Genomic DNA, 23,433 nt, shown 5'->3' with positions numbered 1-23,433 from the left:
AGTTTTTATGATTAGTGTGTTGGATTTGTCTATGGAGGTCAGAAGACAAGTTTGTAGAGTAAGTTCTCTCCTTTTACATTTACATGGGTGCTGGGTATCCAACTCAGGTTGCCAAACTTGGGCAACAAACAGTTTGATCTACTGATACATCTCATTGGTCCCTACACAATTTTTTAAGTACTTTATGTGCACTCTTGTGAAGGTGTCAGATCCCCTGGAACTGGAGTTATAGGTAGTTGTAAGCTGCCATGTGCGTTCTGGGAATTGAATCTAGGTCCTCTGGAAGAGCAACCAGTGCTCAACTCCTAAGCCATCTCTTTAGCCTAGGCCCCCCCCCTAAATTTTTTAATACTGCAAATATGAACATTACCCATTAGTTAACTAATTTTAAGCTTTACAATAGTTAAGAATTAAAAGCCTTCTTTGAGTCAGAGTTTGGAAATTATTGTCACATGTTTTTTCAAGTATTACTTTTTTTTTAAGTTGAGAAATGATATGAGTTAAAAACTTTAGTATTGAAATTTATGTCTTGGTGGGTTTTTTTTGTTTGTTTGGTTTTGGTTTTTCAAGACTGGGTTTCTTTGTGCAATAGTCTTGGCTGTCCTGGAACTTGCTTTATAGACCAGGCTGGCCTCAAGATCCGCCTGCCTCTGCCTCCTGAGTGCTGGTGTTAAAGGCATGCACCACCACCACACAGCTGAAATTTACCTCTTAAGCCTTTTTTTCTCTCCCATCCCAACCCAGTTCAAGATGTGAACTTAGCTACACTTAGTTTTTAGGGATAGACTTGTATCTTACTCCTCAGTTCTTTTTCATTCTTCCTTTCAACAAATGTACAAGTTATTTTGTATACTGAGCACTTTGCTATGAAATGTGACTGAGGCACAACTGTAGCAGCACACAGTCCCTGCTATCAAAGAGCTTCCTAGAGTAATTTCTACTTTTATCCTGAAGTTTAATTTTCTAGTTGGAGGTTGTTCTTTCTCAAGACAGCTGGTTTTACTCACTTTATGGAGATTCTTAGAGCATGAACTGTGCATTCTCTGAACAACTCAATTTCTTCCTTATTGATTATAATAGAAATATGCTTATTTCCTTATTATGTTAGAATACTATGGGCTATTAGATACAAGTGCACATAGTTGCATTGAATTAGTCTGTGAATTTTACTTCCTATTCCTAGAATGGTGACAATCCATCTGTAGAGGGATGCCCTGCCTGGTGGGGTTGTCAGTATATACATAAGACCTGTTAATTTGAGCTGAAGAGGTGGCTCAGAGGTCAGGAGCACTGACTGTCCTTCCGGAGGTCCTGAGTTCAATTCCCAGCAACCACATGGTGACTCACAACCATCTGTAATGAGATCTTGTGCCCTCTTCTGGTCTGTGGGGATATGTGCAGACAGAATACTGTATGCATAATAAATAAATAAATCTGAAAAAAAGACCTGTTAATTTTAAATGAATGAAGACTAAATTAAATTAAAAATTCTGTTCTACCTTACTAGTAACATTTTAAGATGAGCAGCTTCCATATAGGTACTTTGCCATACCTGCCAAATGATCTATTACAGTAGCATTATTCTGGGAACTCATTGAAGAAAAGGCAAAGATGCAGTTAAAAGAACATAAAGGTTTATTGATTCCACACTAACGAAAGTGAAACTAATTTGGTTACCTATGCCTAGTCCATAGGAGATTTTAGAAAAGTGAATATAGGATAGTCTGGTAGGTTTGGGATGGATCTAACTCTAAACAGAAACAGATTAAATGCTTGTTAGATTATAGATATGAAGAAAAGATGCAGAATTAAAATCTGTAGGGTGCAATGGTAACAGTACTTAGGAGGAAATGATGTCGAATGCTCAGGAAAAGGAGATGTCCTTGAAAGTGAAAAAAGAAGCATTTGACTTAGGACACTAGAAAAAAAAGAAAAAACAATTCCACACAAAGAAGAAATGTGAAAATAAGGAAGGTAAACTGAAATCAAGAATGTACAGGCCCACTGTTAAGTTGTAAAGGCACTCAGAAACTATCAGACTTGTCCTCATAAGAAAAAAAACTGAAAACTAAGGATTCTTCCTAGATTCATCAAAGAATTGTTGTCCCAAAACTGCAAATGGATAATGTAAGCAGGATATGGAGAGCCTAATCCTCAACATCTGATAAAATCCAATACCTGTAGCTCATTTTCCTTCTCCCAGCAGTCATTACTTTCTCCAGGAGTGAGGTCCTGTGAAAAACTTCCCCTTCCATGTTAACATAGCTATTGTTCTGGTATTGTTTATGTAGCCATTTCTAGTTTAGACTGTTTCACAGAAGACTCCCTATTGTCTGGCTCTTACAGTCTTTCTACCCCCTGTTCCCTGAGCCATAGATTTAGGAGCTATACCTGTCTGTTTGTATATATACACACATATATATTTGTGTATACACATATATAGCAATAGTAAAGAAAGAATCTATCAACTTGAGAACAGGGATATGGAAGAGAGTAGTGCTATTGGGAGGAAAAGGGAAAGGGGAAAGTGATATAATTCTATTTCAATTAAACACATTAAAATAGAATAATTTTATATTGACCTAACAGACAAAGATAAAGTAATTATAGCCATGTATTAGTAAAATAAATTGCAGCACTGATGCAAATGACAGGATGAAGATTTGGGGAATAATTTGTAATAAAGTCCTTATACCATTCATGAGGTGATATTATCTGAGTTAAAAGTCTACTTGGATTAATTATAAATGTATGTTGTCAACTCAATGGCAACCATGCAGAAAGTATTACAGTAAAGTATAATTGACATGGTGTAAGAGGAAGGAAAATGGGATTATATAAAACTCAGTACTAGAAAAGGCAGAAAATATGTGTTAAATAAGAAAAGAAATATAAATCAATGGTAATAAATTTATTAATATGCAAATATCTTTCAGCAACCAGCATAAGTCTCAGGAATCTCAATATGTGAAGAAATTTCTGAGTAGATTTAAAAATAAGACTCAGGTCTGTATTTCCTACAGGAGATCTAGGTTTAATATAAAGTTGTAAATTAAAGAGATGGTGAAAGTAAGCATTATAATTCTAGTTAATATACCTAGGGAACAAGGTCAGTTGCCACAGATAAAGGCAAGAAGAGGAAAGGCAACTAAGCAATCCTCAATATATAGGTGACCAATGATAAACTATCCTTGTATGTGAGGCAAGAAACCCAGCAATGAGTACTGGACCACTGTGTCATAGTGGGACATGACAGCTTCATGGTACCAGCAATTGAAAGATCTAGTACCAGGAAATCAGGAAGGACATAAATGAACTGAACAATAACATCAGTCAACTGGACTTCATTGGTACAGAGTATTTCAGACATCAAGAGAATTCGTACTTGTTAAGTTTATACAGAACATATTCACTAAGGCAGCTAATATTCTCAGTCATAAAAGATATTATAATTAACACAATAGGAAATAAACTATGCTCACAAACCACTGGTGAATTAAACTTGATGTTAATAATGGAAAGAGATGGACAACTCCAAAATGCCTGGAGGTTCATAACATTATTTTTAAGTGACACGTGAATCAAAGTTGCAAGACACTAAAAAATATTTTGAACTAAAAGAAAATGAAAACACATATGACCAAACTTGTGAGGTGAGTAAAAAACAATGCTTAGAAATGGTTAGAACATTGAAAGTATGCATTAAAAACCAAGAAATTGGGACTGGAGAGATGGCTCAGTGGTTAAGAGCACTGGCTGATCTTCCAGAGGACCCAGGTTCAATTTCCAGCACCCCCATGGCAGCTCATAACTGTCTCTAACTCCAGTTGCAGGGGACCCAACACCTTCACACAGACATACATGCAGGCCAAATACCAATGCACATTAAAAAAACCTAAGAAATTATAAAAAAAATTAATAAATTAGAAATCTAAGTTGTGTCTTTAAGGAGTAAGGAATAAATACCCTGAGACAAAACTATGCAAAGATAAAACTGTAGACAAATGTCTTATGAATTAGATACAGAAATCTTAGGAGCAATAGCAAATTGAGTGTAATATTATATACAAAGAATTATATGAAGTTATCCATTGGAATTGGTTTTCAAAGTACCAGACTGGCTTAACATTTGTGAGTCAACAAATTCATCAAAATAACAAGCTAAAAAGTCATCTGATTTCAACAATTGATACCGAAAAAGGAGTCAACGTAACCTAATAGTTGTGGTAGAACCTGTCTTCAAATTAAGAATAAAGATGGACCCCCTCCATTTACTGAATGTGCATGCAAGTTTCAAGATAACATGAAGCAATATTTAATTGTCAGAAATGAATTTTCCACTAAGATCCATGGAGAAGGTAAAGGTTCTCTCTCCTATGCAGTATTATACTAGAAATCCTAGATAGTAATAGAGAAAAGGAAAGAAACTGCACAGGTAGAAAGGATGAAGTTAAACTAGACATCCCTGGGTGACAAGATTATATGTAGACATCACAAAGCCTCAGCAACAGTAGAAAAATGCTCCTGTAGCTAATATCCAGTCACAGCAAGATTGCAGGATATAAGAGCAAATTATTCTTTCATGTATTAGCAATGAACCTTTAGAATTTGAATTTTTACAACATTATAATTGACACTAAAATATGAAGTACCTAAGTAAAATGCCAAGAAAATACATGCATGATTATGTGAGGAAAACAACAAATGAAACTAGAAGAATGCCAAGTATAGCATCACATGCCTATGATTCCAGAGTTTGGGAGGTTAAGATAGGAAGGTGGGGATCTGGAATCCAAAGTGGACTCTATAGGAGGATGTTGTCTTTAAGAGGGGTTCAGCATATAATATACCAAGCCTGACAATCTGACTTTGAGCTCCAGGATCCACATGGTGGAATAAGAGAATCAATTCTCTGAAGTTGTTCTCTGACATACATTCATCTTCTTCACATACATCGGATAACATATGCCCCTCATAAGATGTTTTTAAAAGACATTAATAAATACTGTATTAGTGATTTACTTAGGAAAACTTACATTTCAAATATATAAGGCTAAGAATTTTTCTCAATGGTAGAGCCCTTGTCTAAAATATACAAGGCCCTATATTTGAACCCCAGCACCAAAAGAGGAAACAAAAACTCATCTGACTTGATCAGTATGTTAAATATAATTTCAATCACATAAAATTGAGAGGGTTATTAGAGATCCAGGTTTTCTTTTCTTTTGTCGTTATCAACAATTTTATTCTTAAGTTCATATGGAAATGTGAAGACCTAGAATTAAATATCTTAGTTCATGGCCTACTATGAAACTAAATGAGAAGAGAGCAGAAGGGTTAGCCAGTGGAACATCATAGACAGCCTAGAAGTGGACCAGCAATGGGGAAAGATCATCCAGTCAACAAATGGTAGTAGGACAACTGCACATATATATAAAAACAAAACAAAGCAAAACACTAGACATTGAATTTAGGTCTGAAGTGAAAAAGGATTACAGTTCCATATGTAAAACACAAAGTTCCTGAAAGACAGTGTGGAGGAAATGGAGATGAACTTCAGTGTGGTGATGAATTTTAGGTAACATACCAAAAGTGCAATCCACAAAGAAAAATGAAAAGCTGGGCTTGACTGAAATTAGAAGCCTGTGCTCTAATATAGTGAAAGATAGGCCACAAATCTGAGTGTCTTTTAATCTTTCAGTGATAGGTTATAAAGGACTAATAGCCAGCCTATTAAAAGGGTAAGAAAGCAATCAAATTAAAACATGGACAGAAGATGTGAATAGATATCTCCCCTAAGTGATGCACAGATGATTAATAGAGCATGGGAGAAGATGCTTGGCATATGTCATCAGAGACATACAGATTAATAAGGCAAGACACTAACAAAATAATGAATATTGAAGGCTAGGAAAGGCATATAGCAACAGGGTCTATCATTGGTGGTGAGGATGCATAATTACATAGCCATTTAAGGAGATAGTTTGGCAGTTTCTTATAAAGCTAAACATACTCCCTGGTGTGTACACAAAGGAGTTGAAGATATGGTTATAAAAAACAAAAACCAAAAAGCCTTCACACCATTGTTCACAGTGACTTTGTTCTTGATGGGTAAAAATAGAAGAACTCAAGATGTGTCTTCATTTATCCATTTTAAAATACACCAGACAATGGATTACTAGTGGTAAAAAGAAGTGTACTATTGATCCATGAAAAGATACCAATGAAACCTAACGGTGTCTTAGTAAGTGAAAGCATCAACCTGAAAAGGGCAGGTATCCCTTAAAAAAAGAGTCAGGAGTTAACAGAGATTAGAGATGAAGGAATGAAGGTCAAGTCACAGAGGAGCAGTGAAGCTATCATGTATGATACTACACTGGTATCTTCATGTTGTTTCACACTATTATTCATGTTTCATGTTATTAAACACACTGATTATTACTGCCAAATGTGCACTTGATAGCATGGATGTTATTTAACAATTTGTCAATGTTTCCTTATTAATATCAGCCAATGTATTGTACTAACTGAGATGGTAGCAGATGATGGTATTTGCTCATCATTTTTCAGGATACTAGTTATTTTCAGAGGGAGATAGAGCGTTTCTGGGTGTGCTGTTGCACTCCTTCATTCCTAGCACATGAGAGGCTGAGGCAAGTGGATCACAACTTTTATGTAAATTTAGGCTACATATGAAGGTTCTATCTCAAAACAAAATTCAAAACTCCAAAAGTAGAGTTCTCTGTTCTTTAAGAACATCTGCCTATTTCCTGACTTTGTCTGTTCAATGATCTTACTTAGACTTTTGACTTGGAGAGTCTCATGAATAGAAAGACCCTGTATCCTAGTGTTTTTTTTGTTTTTGTTTTTGGTTTTTTTTTTTTTGTTGTTGTTGTTGTTGTTGTTTTTTTGGTAGAGGGATTGGAGGGATTTAACTCCAGAATTCTCTGTCAGAGCCTGTAGGTAAATGGTATGGCTGATGGTAGGTAAATGGAATAGAATAATTCACAGGCTCCTATAGAGAGTCGAACACCATCTATATTACTTGCTGTTCACATGTGGTTCATAGCTGTTTTTTCTTGCATTCTGTGGCCAGACAGGAACATCTACATCAGAATAAGTGTATTTGGGTGACTGTAGATGACATGTGCACCACAACTGTCATGTGTTCCATAGTATTATTGCTTCAAGAATTCATTGTGCAGTATATGAAGACCAGGTTGAGTCAGCAGCCTAACCCCTCTGTGCCTTTTGAGTGTTGCATACTCAGTATAATTTTCTGTTTGCCTCAAAATATTGATGAAAGCAGCTGTCATCTTGCACTTGTTGTGCAACAGGTATTTACTGTTTTGCTTTCTGTGTTTTATGTAATTCTCTCAGCAACTATGTGATGATATTCATATTTTATAGATGATGAAGTTGTATTCTTGCCTTAAGAAAATTTATTCAAGCCTAGTATGGGGGTGCAGAGCTATAATGCCAGCATGTGAGAGGCAGGAGGACTGCTGTGAGTTTGTAGCCAGCCTGGATTATATTATCAGTACACTACCTTAAAACACAAGACAACAAGATCAAAATTGTATTTAAAGTTAATACGGACAGAACTTTTTTCCACCAAAGCCTGTGTTCTTAATCCTGTTGTTACTAAAGAAATACAGATGTATTTTCCCGTTGCTAAATTCAGCGTGCCTTCTATCATTAATATAGATCCTCAGTTCATAGAACTAAATGAAAAGAAAAACTTAAAGTGTCTATTAGAGGAAGTAATAAGATAGATAAATTGTTAGAAGCTGGAAAGGTTTATCTTGGACTGAGTTGGAGGAGTGGGAACCGACTGAGTAGATTTACAAGCCAGTCACCCATGGTGATTATTTTAGAAAGAGATGCTTGCAGGAAATAGGGACAAATGAGCCAGAGTTACCCAACATTTTGTTGTATTACTGAGCTTTTAATAAACCTGCTGAAAGGGAGACACTAGTGCCTTTTCCTCAAGCACTGTGTGTCATGCAAAGGTGTTTATTATTTCCAGTACTTTATGAAATTCTGCTGAAGAAATGACTCTTAGTATGATGTGCTTAATGCTATAAATATAAGAAGTTCCTAACAAATTGTTTACTAACAATAGTGACCTGCTAATTTAGTGCTGTGTAAAGCTGGCCTTGAATCATATAGTATCTATAGTTGAGTGCTTTGGGGCTATTGATAGAAGGAAAGTCAATAAAGTGAATAAACTATAAACTGTTAGAGACAAGAATGATTGACCCTATATCACCGAAGGAGCAAACTGTCAATTTCTGTCACCTAGTTCCAAAGACAACTTCCATGATGTTCTCTAGTAACAGTGAATCTGAGCCCTTTACAGATTTGGGCTAGCTGTTCATAGAGGACAACAAAATGTGGTTCAGGAGCAATGACTTCACTTCTTTGTCCTTGTGTCTTCTGTAGGGCTCCCAACTTCTCTTACTCATGAATGATAGGTTACCTGATGCTTACCTAGGCAATGTGCTCTTGCTCCCCAAAGATGGGATTGCAGAGCATGACACATTCTTCTCAGAGTACCACAGTCTTGCTACCAAAAGCTTGAAATCAGTATTCTTTGTGGGAGACTTTAGTCCAGCTATCCCTCCTGGATTCCTTTATGTCGGTCTCATTTACTACTTCCTAGGTTATAACTTTGCTGCTTAGCTTTATTTTTTGCTTTGGTGCTATATTAAGGCCACCTTGAGATCTACCCCAAAGTCATTTTTCCATTTCCCTGACATTGTAGCCTGTCACTTCCTAGCTTTTGGCCACCTTTTGGTACTCACGGATAGTGACAGGTAGAAAGAGAGGAAGTCATTTCTCTTCTGCAGCATAGTGCACACTAGGATCTAAGTCTTTTCCTGTGAGGTTTGTCTTTGTAGCCATTTGTATTTCAAATGGAATTTCAATTGGAATTCATGATATGGTCTATCTATCTAGTGTGCTCAGCAGGTCCTGTTAAGGTCTTGTATACATTACAGACTCTCATTAGAAAGACATCATGACATCTTAGTGTAAATTGAACCTCATTATCTGATCAAATACCTTCACATGAGTGAGGTTTATTTTTTTCTTTTTATCTTTTCCCCTTTCACACCCTCTCGTCTAGTTTTTAATTCATTTGGCTGGAAAAACTGCATCAAGAACATTTTAATTAAGATTTTGTGGAGCACTTAATCAAGTGCTTTAATGGGTTTCTAATACATCACAGTTGGTAAATTTCATTCATAGACTCATGAAAATAAAAGGGAGATCTGTTTTGTAGCAACCTATTTTGTCCTCAAAGTTTTTAATTGTATGTTCTCTTTTAGAATTTATGTGGGGTTTCACCCTATATCTCAGATAATACCCACCCTTTCCAATCTAATTGTTTAAGCAGTTCTTTGCTTCCTGTGTCCAAGGTACTGAGACTAGCTGGGGTTTTGGGGACATCCTGTGATCCCTTGGTTCTCACACCCTCAGGAGACAGAGCATACATCATCAAGTTCTCATTTGCCCTGAGCCCAGATCTCAGCCTTGTCCTTTTCTTCTTCAGGATTTGACTTTCTGGTTGTTAGACATTACATCCATCACTTTTCCTGTGGCTGTCACAAAATAGCTTACAAGAAGCAACTTAAGAAAGGATTTGTTTTGGCTTATAGTTTGAGGGAATATAATCCATCATGACTGGGAAGGTATGGAACAAGAGGTTAATGGTCCCAGTGTATCCATGGCCAAGCAGAGAGCAATGAATGCCAGCACTCAGCTAGCTTTCTTCTTTCTATGCAGTCTGGGACTCATCTACAGCACACAAAGCCCATAGAATGATGCCATCCACATTTCAAGGTTCTTCTTTCCATACCACTTAATCTAATGTAGAAATTTTCTAGCGGACATACCTGAAGTTTGTCTTGAAGGTGAGTCTAAATCGTATCAAGTTGTCAGTCATTATTAAATATCACAGATCTACAGCCTTTTAATCCAGATTCTTTGAAGCCACACCCAGTTAAAAAAGAGTGGGTGTTTCCTTTCTAGTTGGGAGTTAGACACTCAACTTTGTGGATAAGAACAAAAGGAAAGTCACACAGTGACCTGGGCTTAGTCTCTCCTCTCACTGACGAATCTTTTTAAATCCATCTTTCCTCAGAGGTCTATTTTCTCATCTGGCTGACCACTTTTCTAAGATGTTAGCAGTCAAACACTCCTGTTTGGTTTGAGTAGTTGAGGTTTGATTTAGATTATTCTGCACTGGATCATCTTAATGCATGAAGGAAAATTCTGTCTCAGACATTCTTACTTATCTTTGCACAGAATATTGTGAGCCACAACGAAGATGCAGGCTCAAGAGGCTTCTCCAGCTTTAGAAGTTAACTCTTTGCTACCTTTTTTTTTTTTTTTTTTGCCATATTTGGATGGGGCTCATGTGCTGTTGCAGGGGTCTACAGGAGTCAGTTTGAGGAAGAGATACTATCATTTCCCTTACAATTATTATTCACAATATAATTTATGAAATCATCAGAGTGTTCTTTTAGATGTTTTAAACCAATGTGATACTTTAAGGTTAAAGTACAATTTAGACTTGCTGTTATTGAAAATATTTTAATGTATACAGTCCAGTGGATTTATTTTGTGTACATGTGTATAGGCATTTAATGGCATACATGTAGAAGCCAAAGACAATTTGTGGGAGTAGCTTCTTGCCTTCTTCCATGTAGGTCCTGAGTATCAATCTCAGGCTTAGGATTGGTGGTAGATACCTTTATTCACTGACTCATCCAGCAGGCTTTAAAAACAGATTTTTAAATTTTAGTTACTTAATTAGATTTATATGTTGCTTGACTTGGCTAGTAAGTCAACAATCTGTCCTTATTATGACTGCTACGATATGTATTTCTTGTTTGTGTTACTGGATCCCTGTAGCTCAGCTGTAAGTGAACTCCTCCATCTCATATTTATTATGGAGAACATTCCCTAAGAAAGGGATGCTGCTTTCCTTGTGACTTGAAATATCCTTTTTTTTAAAAAATTGTTTTCTTTTGATTGCATAGGAATAATTTAGTAAAACTGTGTAGGAAACTGTTTTAATCTTTTATGAAAAAATCCATAATAATGTAGGGTATACTTTCCTTGTGTAATCAAATGATTGTTTTCCTTATTGCTCAAGTAACATATTTAATAGGAGTAACTTAATGCTGCATGGAGCAAACTTCAAGATTTTAAAACATTTGAGTTTATCAGAGTCACTACTTAATGATTGTGATGATTCATACCAATCCTCACCCATCATTTCCACAAGAGCCATTTAACCCCTCCTTGATGCATTGGCATTTTGTAGTGATGTAGTGTTCTCAGATTTTCCAATTGTAACAGTCTTTTATTTCATAAGAACTGTTTGACTTTTTTACTCCTTAGCCTGGACTAACCTACATAATCACTTTTGTCAGTAAAATATTCCCTTCTCAGAAATCTTTAAAATAGTTTTTAAAATAAGTAATACTTATATATAAATATTGTTATATATGTAGTGTAGAACTTCACCCAGGCTTGTCTGAGAGCTTTGACAGCAGCAATAACTAAAATCAAATTCAGCAGAGAAAGAAACATATCTTTAAATCATGGTTAATTTGTTTTGTTTTATATATTTCTTTTGCCCAGTTAGGTAGAGAAGTTGAGCAATTGCTTTTTTTTTCTTTCTTTTAAATGTATCCACAGTTTCAAAGAATCTCTTTGTGGATTACTTTGCCAGTAGGGTGAGGTCATACTGGGAATTGAACCCAGTGTCTCTCATGCAAGTAATTGTTCTACCACTGGGCTATATCATCAGTCCTCTTTTTACCTTTTATTTGACTTGGAATCATGCTAAGCTTCTCAGATTAGTTTTGAGTTCAGTGTAGAGCTCAGGCAGATGTTCAACTTGTGATCCTTCTGCCTTCACTCCTGAGTAGTTGAGATTGTTAGACCTGTTCAATCACCTCTGAATTATTTCTTATTTGCAGTAGGAAGCAGGATCTTTTCTCTGGAAGAATTTGATAGACACCACTGTACAAAGTAACCAATGTCAACATTCACCTACTGATCTGAATTAGTCTTTAATGTCGCCGTTGGCAAACTTAATCTAAATGCAATCATAATGAAACAGTTCTAAATCCAATCATAAGAAACAGTTCAAGCTGTGAAGAAAGTGGTCTTCCATCTTTAAAATGTCCATCTTGTAGAATCTTGTAGCAAATGGAATCTGAGAAACCTCCAGATTAAAAGAGAATAAAAGTAATGTGAAAAATCCAGTCTATTATCATGGGATAGATCATATATTAGGAAGACCAAATACATACAAAGAAAATTACTATGTTGATTGACCACATTTGGACATAGTTGTTGGATTAATTAGTAATATGTCATTGTTAAATTTCCAGATTTTTAGAGAACTAATTGTTCTGTAAAAGAAAATCCTTGTTTTAGGGAAATAAACAGAAATATTTAGGTATAAATGATATATCTTCTACAGCTTACTTTCATACAGTTCTGAAGTGATCGGTGATGCAAAAAGAGGAAAGGAAAAATTCTTAGGAGAAAGTGTAAATAGTTGCTCAATCAGGATAAAATCACATAGGAGTTCTCTTGTTGCCTTTGAGGATTTTCTCCAAATTTCAGTTTACCACCAAAAAGTTTTAAAAGAAAGATATATAAAATTGAACATGTTGGGATTTGAAGATAATTCATAACATCTGACCTTCTTTGAAAACTTCAGATAAATCATGAATCCACGGTCTTCTGTTTACTGGCTTTTGTTCAGATAACATAAAAAAAAATAACTAGAAAACTAGATTATCTCATGGTACTGAGTCTAGTTGATGAGAAAACAGTTCACACAAAGGCTGAAAAAAAGATTAAGCAGTATAATAAGTTAATTATGCATGTCATTTAGTAGCCTTAACAGGAGATCAGCAAATGTTTTCTCTAAAGCATAAGATAGCAAATGCTTGGGGATTTCTGGAACATCATGGTGTCCCTCTGTGGTGTGGAGTAGCCAGAAGTTCTCAACCTTTGAGTTGCAACCATCATAATAGCCATATTTCTGATGGTTTTGGGGACTGAAACATAGCTCAGTAACAAAATGAAAGTTATGAAGTAGCAATAATTTTGTGGTTGGGAGTCACCACCTGAGAAACTGTAGTAAAGGGTTAGGAAGGTCGAGAACCACTGCAATAGACTATGGATAATCAGTGTAGCTGTGTGCCAATGAAATAATTTGCAAGAAGAGTTTGAGGCTGTAATTGACTCAGCCCTACTCCAACAGAAAGTTGAATTGCCTATGTGGAGTTTGGGGAAAGATGTAAAGATCCTGTCCTGCAAGTTAATGACTAAATCATTGGGGAGGTGGTAGCAGATGGGTGGTAGCATCCTTAGAGTTAGTCACTCCTGACTTCAGATAATAGTTCTTAAGTTTCATAACCTGTTTGCTCCCTGCTTCAATGGGAATAAGAGGTCTTATTCTCTGGAAATGGTCTCATTTTTTCTTACAGTCTTCTATGTACATTCCAGAAAGATATCTCCCTTCTCCTCTCCTCTCCTCTCCTCTCCTCTCCTCTCCTCTCCTCTCCTCTCCTCTCCTCTCCTGTCCTCTCCTCTCCTCTCCTCGTCTCTCTCTCTCTGTCTCTGTCTCTCTTTGTCTCTGTCTCTCTCTGTCTCTCTGCCTCTCTGCCTCTCTCTCTCTCTCTCTCTCTCTCTCTCTCTCTCTCACACACACACACACACACACACACACACACACATACACCAATCACATCTTTTGCCTGCTTAAAATCATCTGTTTTCTGTCCTACTTAGAAAGGATGTACACTGTCTGCAATTCCAGTATGTTTGCAGCTTCCTTGGCCTCTGGTTTTCATTCTCTCAACCAACATATTTTGCGTACAGTTTGGTGCCTAGAATCTCAGTATTCTTCTATGCTTTAGAAATAATCCTGTTCAATTATACTCTTCAGAAGTACTTCTCTGGCCTCACAATTCAGAGTAGCCACTCTGTGCCTCTGGGTTACATTTTCCATTAGTTCTCTACCCTATTTGGTTGTCTCTTGACTGTCTCATCTCAGTTAGAAAGCTGTAACATGCAAAGCTTACAGCCAACATCAACCTAAATGGAGAGAAACTCAAAGTATTTCCACTAAAATCAGGAACTAGACAAGGTTGTTCACTTTCTCCATACCTATTCACTATAGTACTTGAAGTTTTAGCTATAGCAATAAGACAACTGAAGGAGATCAAGGAGATACAAATAGGAAAGGAAGAAGTCAAAATAGCTTTATTTACAGATGATATAATTGTATACATAAATGACCCCCAAAATTGCACCAGGAAACCCCTACAGCTGATAAACATTTTTACAAAATAACAGGATAAAAACACACAAGTCCATAGTCTTCCTGTATGACAGATTGAGAATGAAACAGGGAAACTATATCTTTCACAGGAGTCTTAAAAAAGGTATCTTGTGGTAACTCTAACCAAATATGTTAAAGACTTGTATGATAAAAACTTCAAGTCCCTGAAGAAGATACTAACTAGAAAATGGAAAGATTTCCCATGCTCATAGGATGGTAGGGTTAATACAATAAAATTGGCCATCCTACCAAAGCAATCTTCAGATTCAATACAATCCCTGTCAAAATTCCAACTTGAAAGGACAGTTTTCATCTTCATATGGAAACACACACACACACACACACACACACACACACACACACACACACACGATAGCTAAAAACAATTCTAAATAATAAAAGTACTGCTGGAGATAACAGCATCCCCAATCTCAATTTGTACCACAGAATTATAATAATAAAAACAGCATGCTATTCTCATCAAAACAGACATGTTGATCAATGGAATTGAATTGAAGACCCAGACATAAATACACAAACCTATGGACACCTGATTTTTTTTTAATTAAAAAAGCGAGAAATATACACTGGAAAAAAGACATCTTCAACATATTATGCTGGTCAATCTGGATTTCTGGATGCACAAAACTCAAGCCCAATGGATCGAAGACCTTAACATAAAACCAGACACATTACATCTGATAGTAGGGAAAGTTGGAGAATACCCTTGAACTCACTGGCACAGGAGACGACTTCCTGAAGAGAATACCCATACTGAAGTCACTAAAGTCAACAATTAATAAACGGGTCCTCTTGAAACTGAAAAGCTTCTTTAATGCAAGTATACCATCATTCAGATAAAGTATCAGCCTACAAAATTGGAAAAGTTTTTTTTTTAATCAACTCCACATTTGATTGAGGACTAATAGCTGAAATATTTAAAGAACTCAAATACAAAAAAAATCCAAATAATCCAATTACAAAACAAACAAACACACACACACACACACACACACACAGAGAGAGAGAGAGAGAGAGAGAGAGAGAGAGAGAGAATTGTCAAAAGAGGAAATACAAATGGCTGAGAAGCACTTAAAGAAATGTTCAACATACTTAGTCATCAGGGAAATGAAAATCAAAACTACTTTGAGATTTCATCTGACACTAGTCAGAAATGCCAAGATCGATAAAATAAATGAGAGCTCATGCTATTGAGGATGTACAGTAAAGGTAACACTCATCCATTGCTGGTGAGTTTACGAGCTTGTACAGCTACTATGGAGAGCACTGTGGTTATTGCTCAGGAATCAGGGAATAGATTTACCTCAAGATCCAGCTATACCACCTTGGGTATTGTGGTGGTTTGAATAAGAATGGCCCCATAGGCTCATTTATTTAAATGCTTAGTCACCCTGGAGTGGAACTCATTGGTAGCTTTAGAAGGATTAGGAGGTGTGGCCATGTTGGAGCAAGTGTATCACTAGGCCGGTGGGCTTTGAGTTTTCAAGGGCACATGCCAGACCTAGGCTTTCCTGCTCGCTCTCTTGTGCTCGGTCTCTCTCTCTCTCTCTCTCTCTCTCTCTCTCTCTCTCTCTCTCTCTCTCTCCACCATGCCTGCCATGCCTGCTGCCATGCTCCCTGCCTTGATGCTAATGGATTAAGCCACTGAAAGTGTAAGCAAGCCTTCAAGTTAAATGTATTCTCTTATAAGAGTTGTAGTGGTCATGTTGTCTCTTCATAGCAATAGAACAGCAACTAAGACAGGCATGTCCCCAAAGGATTCTGCATCCTGCTACAGACACTTACTGTCAGTCTTGTTCCATTGCTGCTCTATTTATAATAGCTAGAAATGGGGAACAGCCAATATGTCGTGTCAACACAAGAATGGATAAAGAAGATGTGCTACATTTACAGGATAGAATAATGTTCAGCTGTTAAAAAAAATGAAATTGTGAAATTTGCTGGTAAATAGAAGGAACTAGGGAAAAAAAAAACATAATTCTGGGTGAGATAACCCTGGCCCCAGAGGATAAATATGGTATATATTTGCTTAACTATGGGTGTTAGCTGTTAATTCTTCGATAAGTAGGCTACAATCTATATAACCAAAGGTTAGGGGTAGAGTAAGGGACTAGGTGTGTGTGTAAGGTGGTGGTAGTGGTGGTGGTGGTGGTGGGGGTGGTGGTGGGGGTTCCATAGAAAGGGGAAATAAAATAGATAGTAAGGAAATATGGGACCCGGGATTGGAACAGGACGATCAAAGGGGAGAGGGAAGAAGGAGTGAGGGAGGTAATATGGGGAGAGACAGATACAACTAAGGGCCATTTGAGGAGTCAAATGTAACCTAATACCATAGAAGCTTCTTAAAATATGTATATATGTGAAAAAAGTCTAAATGGAATCACCAAATAACAGGGGAGACAAAGCCCTGAGTAGACATCTCCTATCACCAAGTGAGCTTCTAGTACCACAGGGACAGAGAGGGTTGGTCTGAATGGCGGAATAATTGGGCTCTGTCTTGGTTTCAGATGTTCATACAGAAGCTGTCCAGGCAGCTCTTGCTAAACACAAAGAAAGGAAGATGGCAGTGCCCATGCCTTCCAAACGAAGATCCCTGGTTGTACAGACATCCATGGATGCCTACACACCCCCAGGTGAGCAACACCTTCAATGTTTCTGCTTCTTAAATGAGTGTTTTGTGTGCCTTAGAATTAATTGATAACTGTCTCAGCAACAGCAGTCTTTTAAAAGAAACTTTTTAAAAGTCAGAATACAAAATAATGGGTCTCATTGAAGCATCTTCACATTACATTGCTATTACTCCTCCTCCTCCTCAGAGTCCTTCTGATCCCCCTCTGCGATCCCCTTCTGCCTCTCATTTTATCCCATTCATTCCTCATTTTGTCACTCTTTCCCTTTTATGTCACACATATCCCATTACTTTCTTATTCTTCCTACTTTAGTTCTTATCTTCTCCTCTATAGTTCTTTTTCTGCTGTTATGTCCTACACACACACACACACACACACACACACACACACACCTCTAGATTCTGTATATGAATGGGAACCTGCAGTGTCCCTCCTTTAGTTGTTTGGTTTATTTCCCTTAACATAATGAACTTTCCTTCTCTGACTGTTTTCTTCTAGATGTCATTATTTTATTCCTTAATGCAGCTGAATAGAAAGAAGTCTATTGTGTATATCTAACCACATTTTATTCATTCATTTATTGATGGGCATATAAGTTGGAACTGTAATCTGGCAATTGGGACTTCTGCTACAATAAACAAGGATGTACAAAGTATCTGTAGTATGTTGACACAGAGTCCTTCAGGTGTCTACCCAGGAGGGAACAATTTCATGAACCAAACTCTAAAAATAGTATTTGAGTTTAATTTGGAAGGGAAATTTTAACATCATTATGTATTATCAAGACTCAACTATGATTACTTAAAGCCTTACAAAATTTTACTCCATTATTTATCCATATAGAAAATATTATACCTTTTAGTTATAATTGAAGTTATATAGCTCTTCTGCTAGACAGATGTATGTGTGTGTGTGTGTGTGTGTGTGTGTGTGTGTGTGTGTATACACACATATATCCTTAAATCTTTATAATACTAATATCCTATATTATTGTGGAAGAATCCAAGTAAATTGGTCAATCAATTCAGATGGTGATCTGAAACAGGAGTCACTAGGCTTTACCTGTGGATTGTGAGACAGTATTTTAGCTTCTGTAGGCTTTCTCAGCTTCTCAACTATGCTGTTGTAGTGTAAAAGCAGCCATTGTTGTGTGCCAATGGATGGAAGTACTGTATCCCAGTAAAAGTTCACAAAACAGGCAATAGGTATGATTTGGTCCACAGATTTACTAACCCTTCATCTAAAATGGTTAGAAGTAGTGGCTTATTTACTTTCCCTCTGCCATGTTAGTATGTTTTATGTGACTAGTGAAATACTTGTTGCTGTATGCTTTATTTAAAAATATTTTAAAAGGCTGATATAAGTCACAGTTAGGGAAGTTAAGAAGCATGGTATCTGCTTGCCTGTGGTGAGGGCTTTCTAGCTATGCCAAAGTATGGTAGATGGTAGAGTGAGTGTAAGAAGGAGATATCCCATGGGAAGGAGATATCCCAAGGAACTTGACTAGTCTCACTTTTTATAACAGCATATTCCCACAGGAACTAAGAAGGTCCTGGGAAAACACCAGAGGGAAATAACCTTCTCGTGGCACTAAATCATTGTACCCAAAGAGCCTATAAGCCCATTTTTCAGTAATTGAGAATTTTGGAGTATTTGTACTAGCTTCCCACCTATAAGATTACATCATCTGTGAATAGAGACATTTAAAAAAAAAATCTGGGTGTTTGTAACTTAGTTTTATTAGTTTGTTTCACTGACCATAACCTTTTAGATAAGGTTGACTAGAAGTTGAAAGAAAGATTTTTCTTGCCTCATTTTCAGCCTTAGGAGGAATGCTTTTAGTTGTTTACTATTAGATGTAGTCCTAGCTGTGGATTTTTACTGATGGACTTTTAACAGTTTAAGGAAATTTTCCTTATATTCCTAGTTTGTTGAATGTTTTCATCCTGAGATGTCATCAAATACTTTTGTGGTCTTAGAGGATGTCACATTTTGCCATTATTTTAGTGTATTAGTAACATTAATTCACTTGTAAATGTTAACATGAACTTTAATTGTGGCTTTTAGTTTTTCTAATTCTAGCCACTTGGTCATAGTGTATCAACTGTCTTGTATGTTGCTTGTTTAGTTAACTAATATATTCTGGAGGATTTTGTGTCTTTATCCTATAGTTTTATATTGAAAGGTGGAATGGAGTAAGTAAGAAATGAAATATTGACTAGAAAGGGACATATGAAGAACATCTGGGGAGAAGCTTATACATGGTATTAATATATGAATTTAAACACCTCTCAAAGTCTTAAGAATAAATATAGATAAAATATTTAAGCTTCACTTTATATAAATAGTACTGTATATAAATTATATGCTAAAATGCAAAGTAGGAGAGAAACTTTCTAATATTCTTATTTTTCTAACATATTCTAACAAAAATGTAGAGAGTGTGGGTTATGATAAATTGGTGTAGCTATTCTTAATGATGCTGTTTCTGCTCTTTCCTCTTACATATTTCAGAGCTATTTCTGAGCCTTCTTGTTTCCTTTTATTTCACGTAACTCCCCTCTAGGTGAGATCCTAAGTCATTCTTACACTGTTGGTTAGATAACAAACACTACAGTCATTCATTACTAACCCTTGGCTGCTAACTGATCTCTCATTGAATGAAAATATATCTATTAATTTTCATGAATAATGTACATTTTCCTTAGGTTATCTCAGTTTGTTTCAGATAGAAAGATAAACCAAATAAATGTGAAAACATTTTGTAATAAATGAATGCTTTAAAGGTGAATAGACTTTCATTGAACATAAAATGTGATCTTATGAAAGTATGCAGTGAGCACTAGAGGAAGAGGCAGAGATCACAAAGTAGATAGGTTATTGGAGAAGGAGGTAGGGTATGTATACTTTAAAATGGCTTCTTCTTTAGATGCCATTTCTTCATCAAAAGCTCAAAGTCTGAGGAGCCTCTTAGGTATGTTATACTCATAGTAAGCCTAAAAATAAGTCACACAAGAAAAGTATTTTGAACTTCCAAGGAATCACAGCAAACCTATTTGTAAGCATGTGGAAGCAGCTCAAGCATGTCTTAGAAAATTGTGTTACATCCTATAACTTAGTGGATGTGAAAAAGAAGATACTGGCTTCTTCCTAAACAGTTACTCTTGAGAAAATAAGTATCTCTGTCTAGTATTTTATGTCCAGATAAATGTCCTATCGCATACTTATGGTATTTTAGTTATGAAACTTACTATATATAAAAGTTGCATTATTTGAAGAGTGGAATAACTTTTCAACAATGTTTCAAGCCAAAAGTCACTGGGCAGTTATTATATGATCTGAAGTGAATCTTTTGGCAGTGTGTAGAAAGGCAGTGAGATTGAGGATCATCTTTGTTGCACTGTTTAACAAATCAATTCTCTTCTTGAAAACAGATACCTCTTCTGGTTCAGAAGATGAAGGCTCAGTGCAAGGTGATTCCCAGGGAACCCCGACCTCTAGCCAGGGCAGCATCAACATGGAGCATTGGATCAGCCAGGCCATTCACGGCTCTACTACATCAACCACCTCCTCCTCCTCCACTCAGAGTGGGGGCAGTGGGGCAGCACACCGACTGGCAGACGTCATGGCCCAGACACACATAGGTGAGTGAGATGCACATAGCCTGGAGGACTTGTGGGCCTTTGCCTTTGCTGTTGTCTGGTTTGCTCTTGTCATTAACCTGAGTTAGTACTGAGTGTTGGTTTTTTCTCTAAGAATGCTCTGGTTATAGGATCTATTGGACACCTAGGTTACTGCATTGGACTAAACATTTCTAAAAGTCTCAGCCTCTTGTAGCAAGAATTCTGCCAGCTTTGTGTGGTCTTCGAATGTATTCTTATTCACTAGGAAATCTTGCAGCCACATCTACTTACATGTTTGTGTTTTGTGCTAAATATGCTACCCAGTGAAATTATGGTGCTGGTATAGATACAGATTATAAAGTACAGTTGCTTTTACTTAGGTGGTCATTTGAGGAACTTGAAGGATGTAATGCTTTCTGACAAAGGCATTCAGATTATTTAGGTACGCCATACTATTCTGTATGTGGGCTCTAGAATGAAGAAGGCTGTGTAGATTAGAAAAAGTAGAAGATGGGCTAGAAAAATGATCCAGCAGTTAAAAGCACACATTACTCTTGCAGAGGACCTGAGTTTTGTTGCCAGCACATTGAACTGTTCACAACTCCCTGTAACTTCAACTCTAGGGGATCCAGCAGCTTCTTCTGACCTCCACAGGCAGCTATACTCATATGTGTCTATCCCCCAGATTCATATACATAATGAAAAATAAAAATCTTAAACCTACAAGGTCAGAAACATGACCGTGGGGCATATGAAAATAGTTTAGGAAAAGAGGTAAGCAATAATTAGGGGAAAAGTTAGATGAGTAGTTACTTGTATGAAATGTATAGATGACACTATCATTCTGGTCCATATGCTTGTTACTTACTGTGCCCCAGTCTAGTCCTCACTCTCAGGGCAGAAGTAGGGTATCTAGATCTCTGTTCTCATCTGTTTTCTGTGGCTTAAGATGCTCAAACAATTCAATGGTAAGAGGTTTTCACAAGGTAAATTGCTTGAATAAGATCTAGTATGGTCTCTCCATCATGGTGCTGCCAAATAAACAGCCAGGTACTTGGAGGCAGTTGCATGTTTACACTGTTATCTATACTGAGAGTATGAGTGAGATACAGATGCAGTCCTCCCAAGTCACACCTGCAATACTTTTCCATATCAGGAAACAGGAAGTGGAATGAATAAGTTAAACATGGCATAGTCAGCTCAGATACCCAGAATGTGGCTCTTTAAGTACTTGATGGGCAGGCAAAGTCATTTCATACTCACACTTTAGGCTTCACCCCATTTGAACTCAGTGAACAAAGTTAAAAGCATTGACCTTTTTATATCCAAATGCGTTTGTTTGGTCCATTGCCTGAAGAGCAGCATCTACTTTAAGTTCTCCCATTAACAACCACTAGGATCTTGAAGTCACTTTTTCAGTGAAGGGGGAAAAAATGTGAACCATAATTTCTTGCCCTTGTTCTTCTCAGAACTGTTGCAAGTAAAAAGGAGAATATAGGAACATTCTAAACAAGAAATGATCCTTTCAAAGTGATATTACTTCAGTTCAACACATTTTGAAGAAAATTACCAGTCAGTGTACCTAATAACTTACATTTGAAATATCAGAAAATTAAACATTGTATATAAATGTCACCATTAAATATAGACAACACAATTCATTTTTGCTTAGGATGGCTGCTGAGGCTGTCAGCTGTCCATAGTATCTGAGCAGAGAGGTTACCCACCAATTGTCACATGGAAGTGATTATATTCTCTGCTTTTGTTCTTTTAAGAAGGTTCTCAGAATCTTACTAAGAGGACCACATATTTCTGAACAAATTAATCACTGCCTTTGGCTTTTCTTTTGTGAATTTACACTTGGAATACTGGAGGAAATTATAGCATGCAGAATTAAATTTATCCAAACTATAAAAGGTTGCATTACTCATATACACCAAGGCTCAATGTGACCTAAATATAACTCCTGAGTGTGTGACATTTCAGTAATTTATCATTTGGCACAAGGATAAGTTCCTAGAATATCTGGGACTTATCTATGGCAACTGGCATTTTTTAGGCAAAGGCAAGCTAATGAGAACCTGATGAGAATTAGAAAACTTCATTTCAGAGATCAAAAAAAAAAAAAAAAAACCTCGTCAAAGTTGGCAGCACTTGACCTTTTGCTGAGATCATCAAAAGCTTGGGAACAAGAAAGAAAATAGCGGGGCTGGAGAGATGGCTCATAGGTTAAGAGCACTGACTGCTCTTCCAGAGGTCCTGAGTTCAATTCCCAGAAACCACATGGTGGCTCACAATCATCTGTAATGTGATCTGGTGCCCTCTTCTGGCCTGCAGTCATACATGCTGTATACATAATAGATAAACAAATAAATCTTAAAAAAAAAAAAAAAAGAAAAGAAAAGAAAAAGAAAATAGCATGAGTGTGTGCCTACATATGCATGTTTGACAAAGCACAAGACAAAATAAACTCCAAAATCAGGTTTGATCCCTTTGGGCAAGTTGCTTAATGTGTAGCCTGTAGAGACTTCTTTGTATATAAACAACAACAACCAAAAAAAAAAGCCAAGAGATAACAAGCACACAGTCATTCTCGAAATGGGCACTCTTCTCTTCTTTTGTTAAAGCAAAAATCTCCAGTCCTTGTGTATTTTTTCTGCAAATTTCATTGAGCACACACCTAAGACATCTCCAATGAATTTTGGTAAACCAGGATGGCTTGCTATAGGATGAAAAATTCTATTCTGGGTAATCATTTTTACTTTCTCATGTGGTACTT

The 23,433-nt window shown here is 36.7% G+C and overlaps 1 protein-coding gene across 1 annotated transcript in view; it reads left to right on the top strand.

Moving 5' to 3' along the window:
• The window catches only part of Dip2c (disco interacting protein 2 homolog C), a 198,359-nt gene that overhangs the window by 15,259 nt on the left and 159,667 nt on the right, over positions 1-23,433 (top strand). Inside the window, exons 5-6 of the mRNA XM_036188870.1 lie at positions 16,909-17,034; positions 20,466-20,675. Of these exons, the coding sequence (XP_036044763.1) occupies positions 16,909-17,034; positions 20,466-20,675 (336 nt within the window). The remainder of the gene's footprint in view (positions 1-16,908; positions 17,035-20,465; positions 20,676-23,433) is intronic.

This window comes from Onychomys torridus, chromosome 5 (genome assembly GCF_903995425.1).
Source record: "Onychomys torridus chromosome 5, mOncTor1.1, whole genome shotgun sequence".
Lineage (NCBI taxonomy): Eukaryota > Metazoa > Chordata > Mammalia > Rodentia > Cricetidae > Onychomys > Onychomys torridus.
Note: the sequence above shows the minus strand (reverse complement) of the source record. Positions and strands in the feature narration are given on the sequence as shown.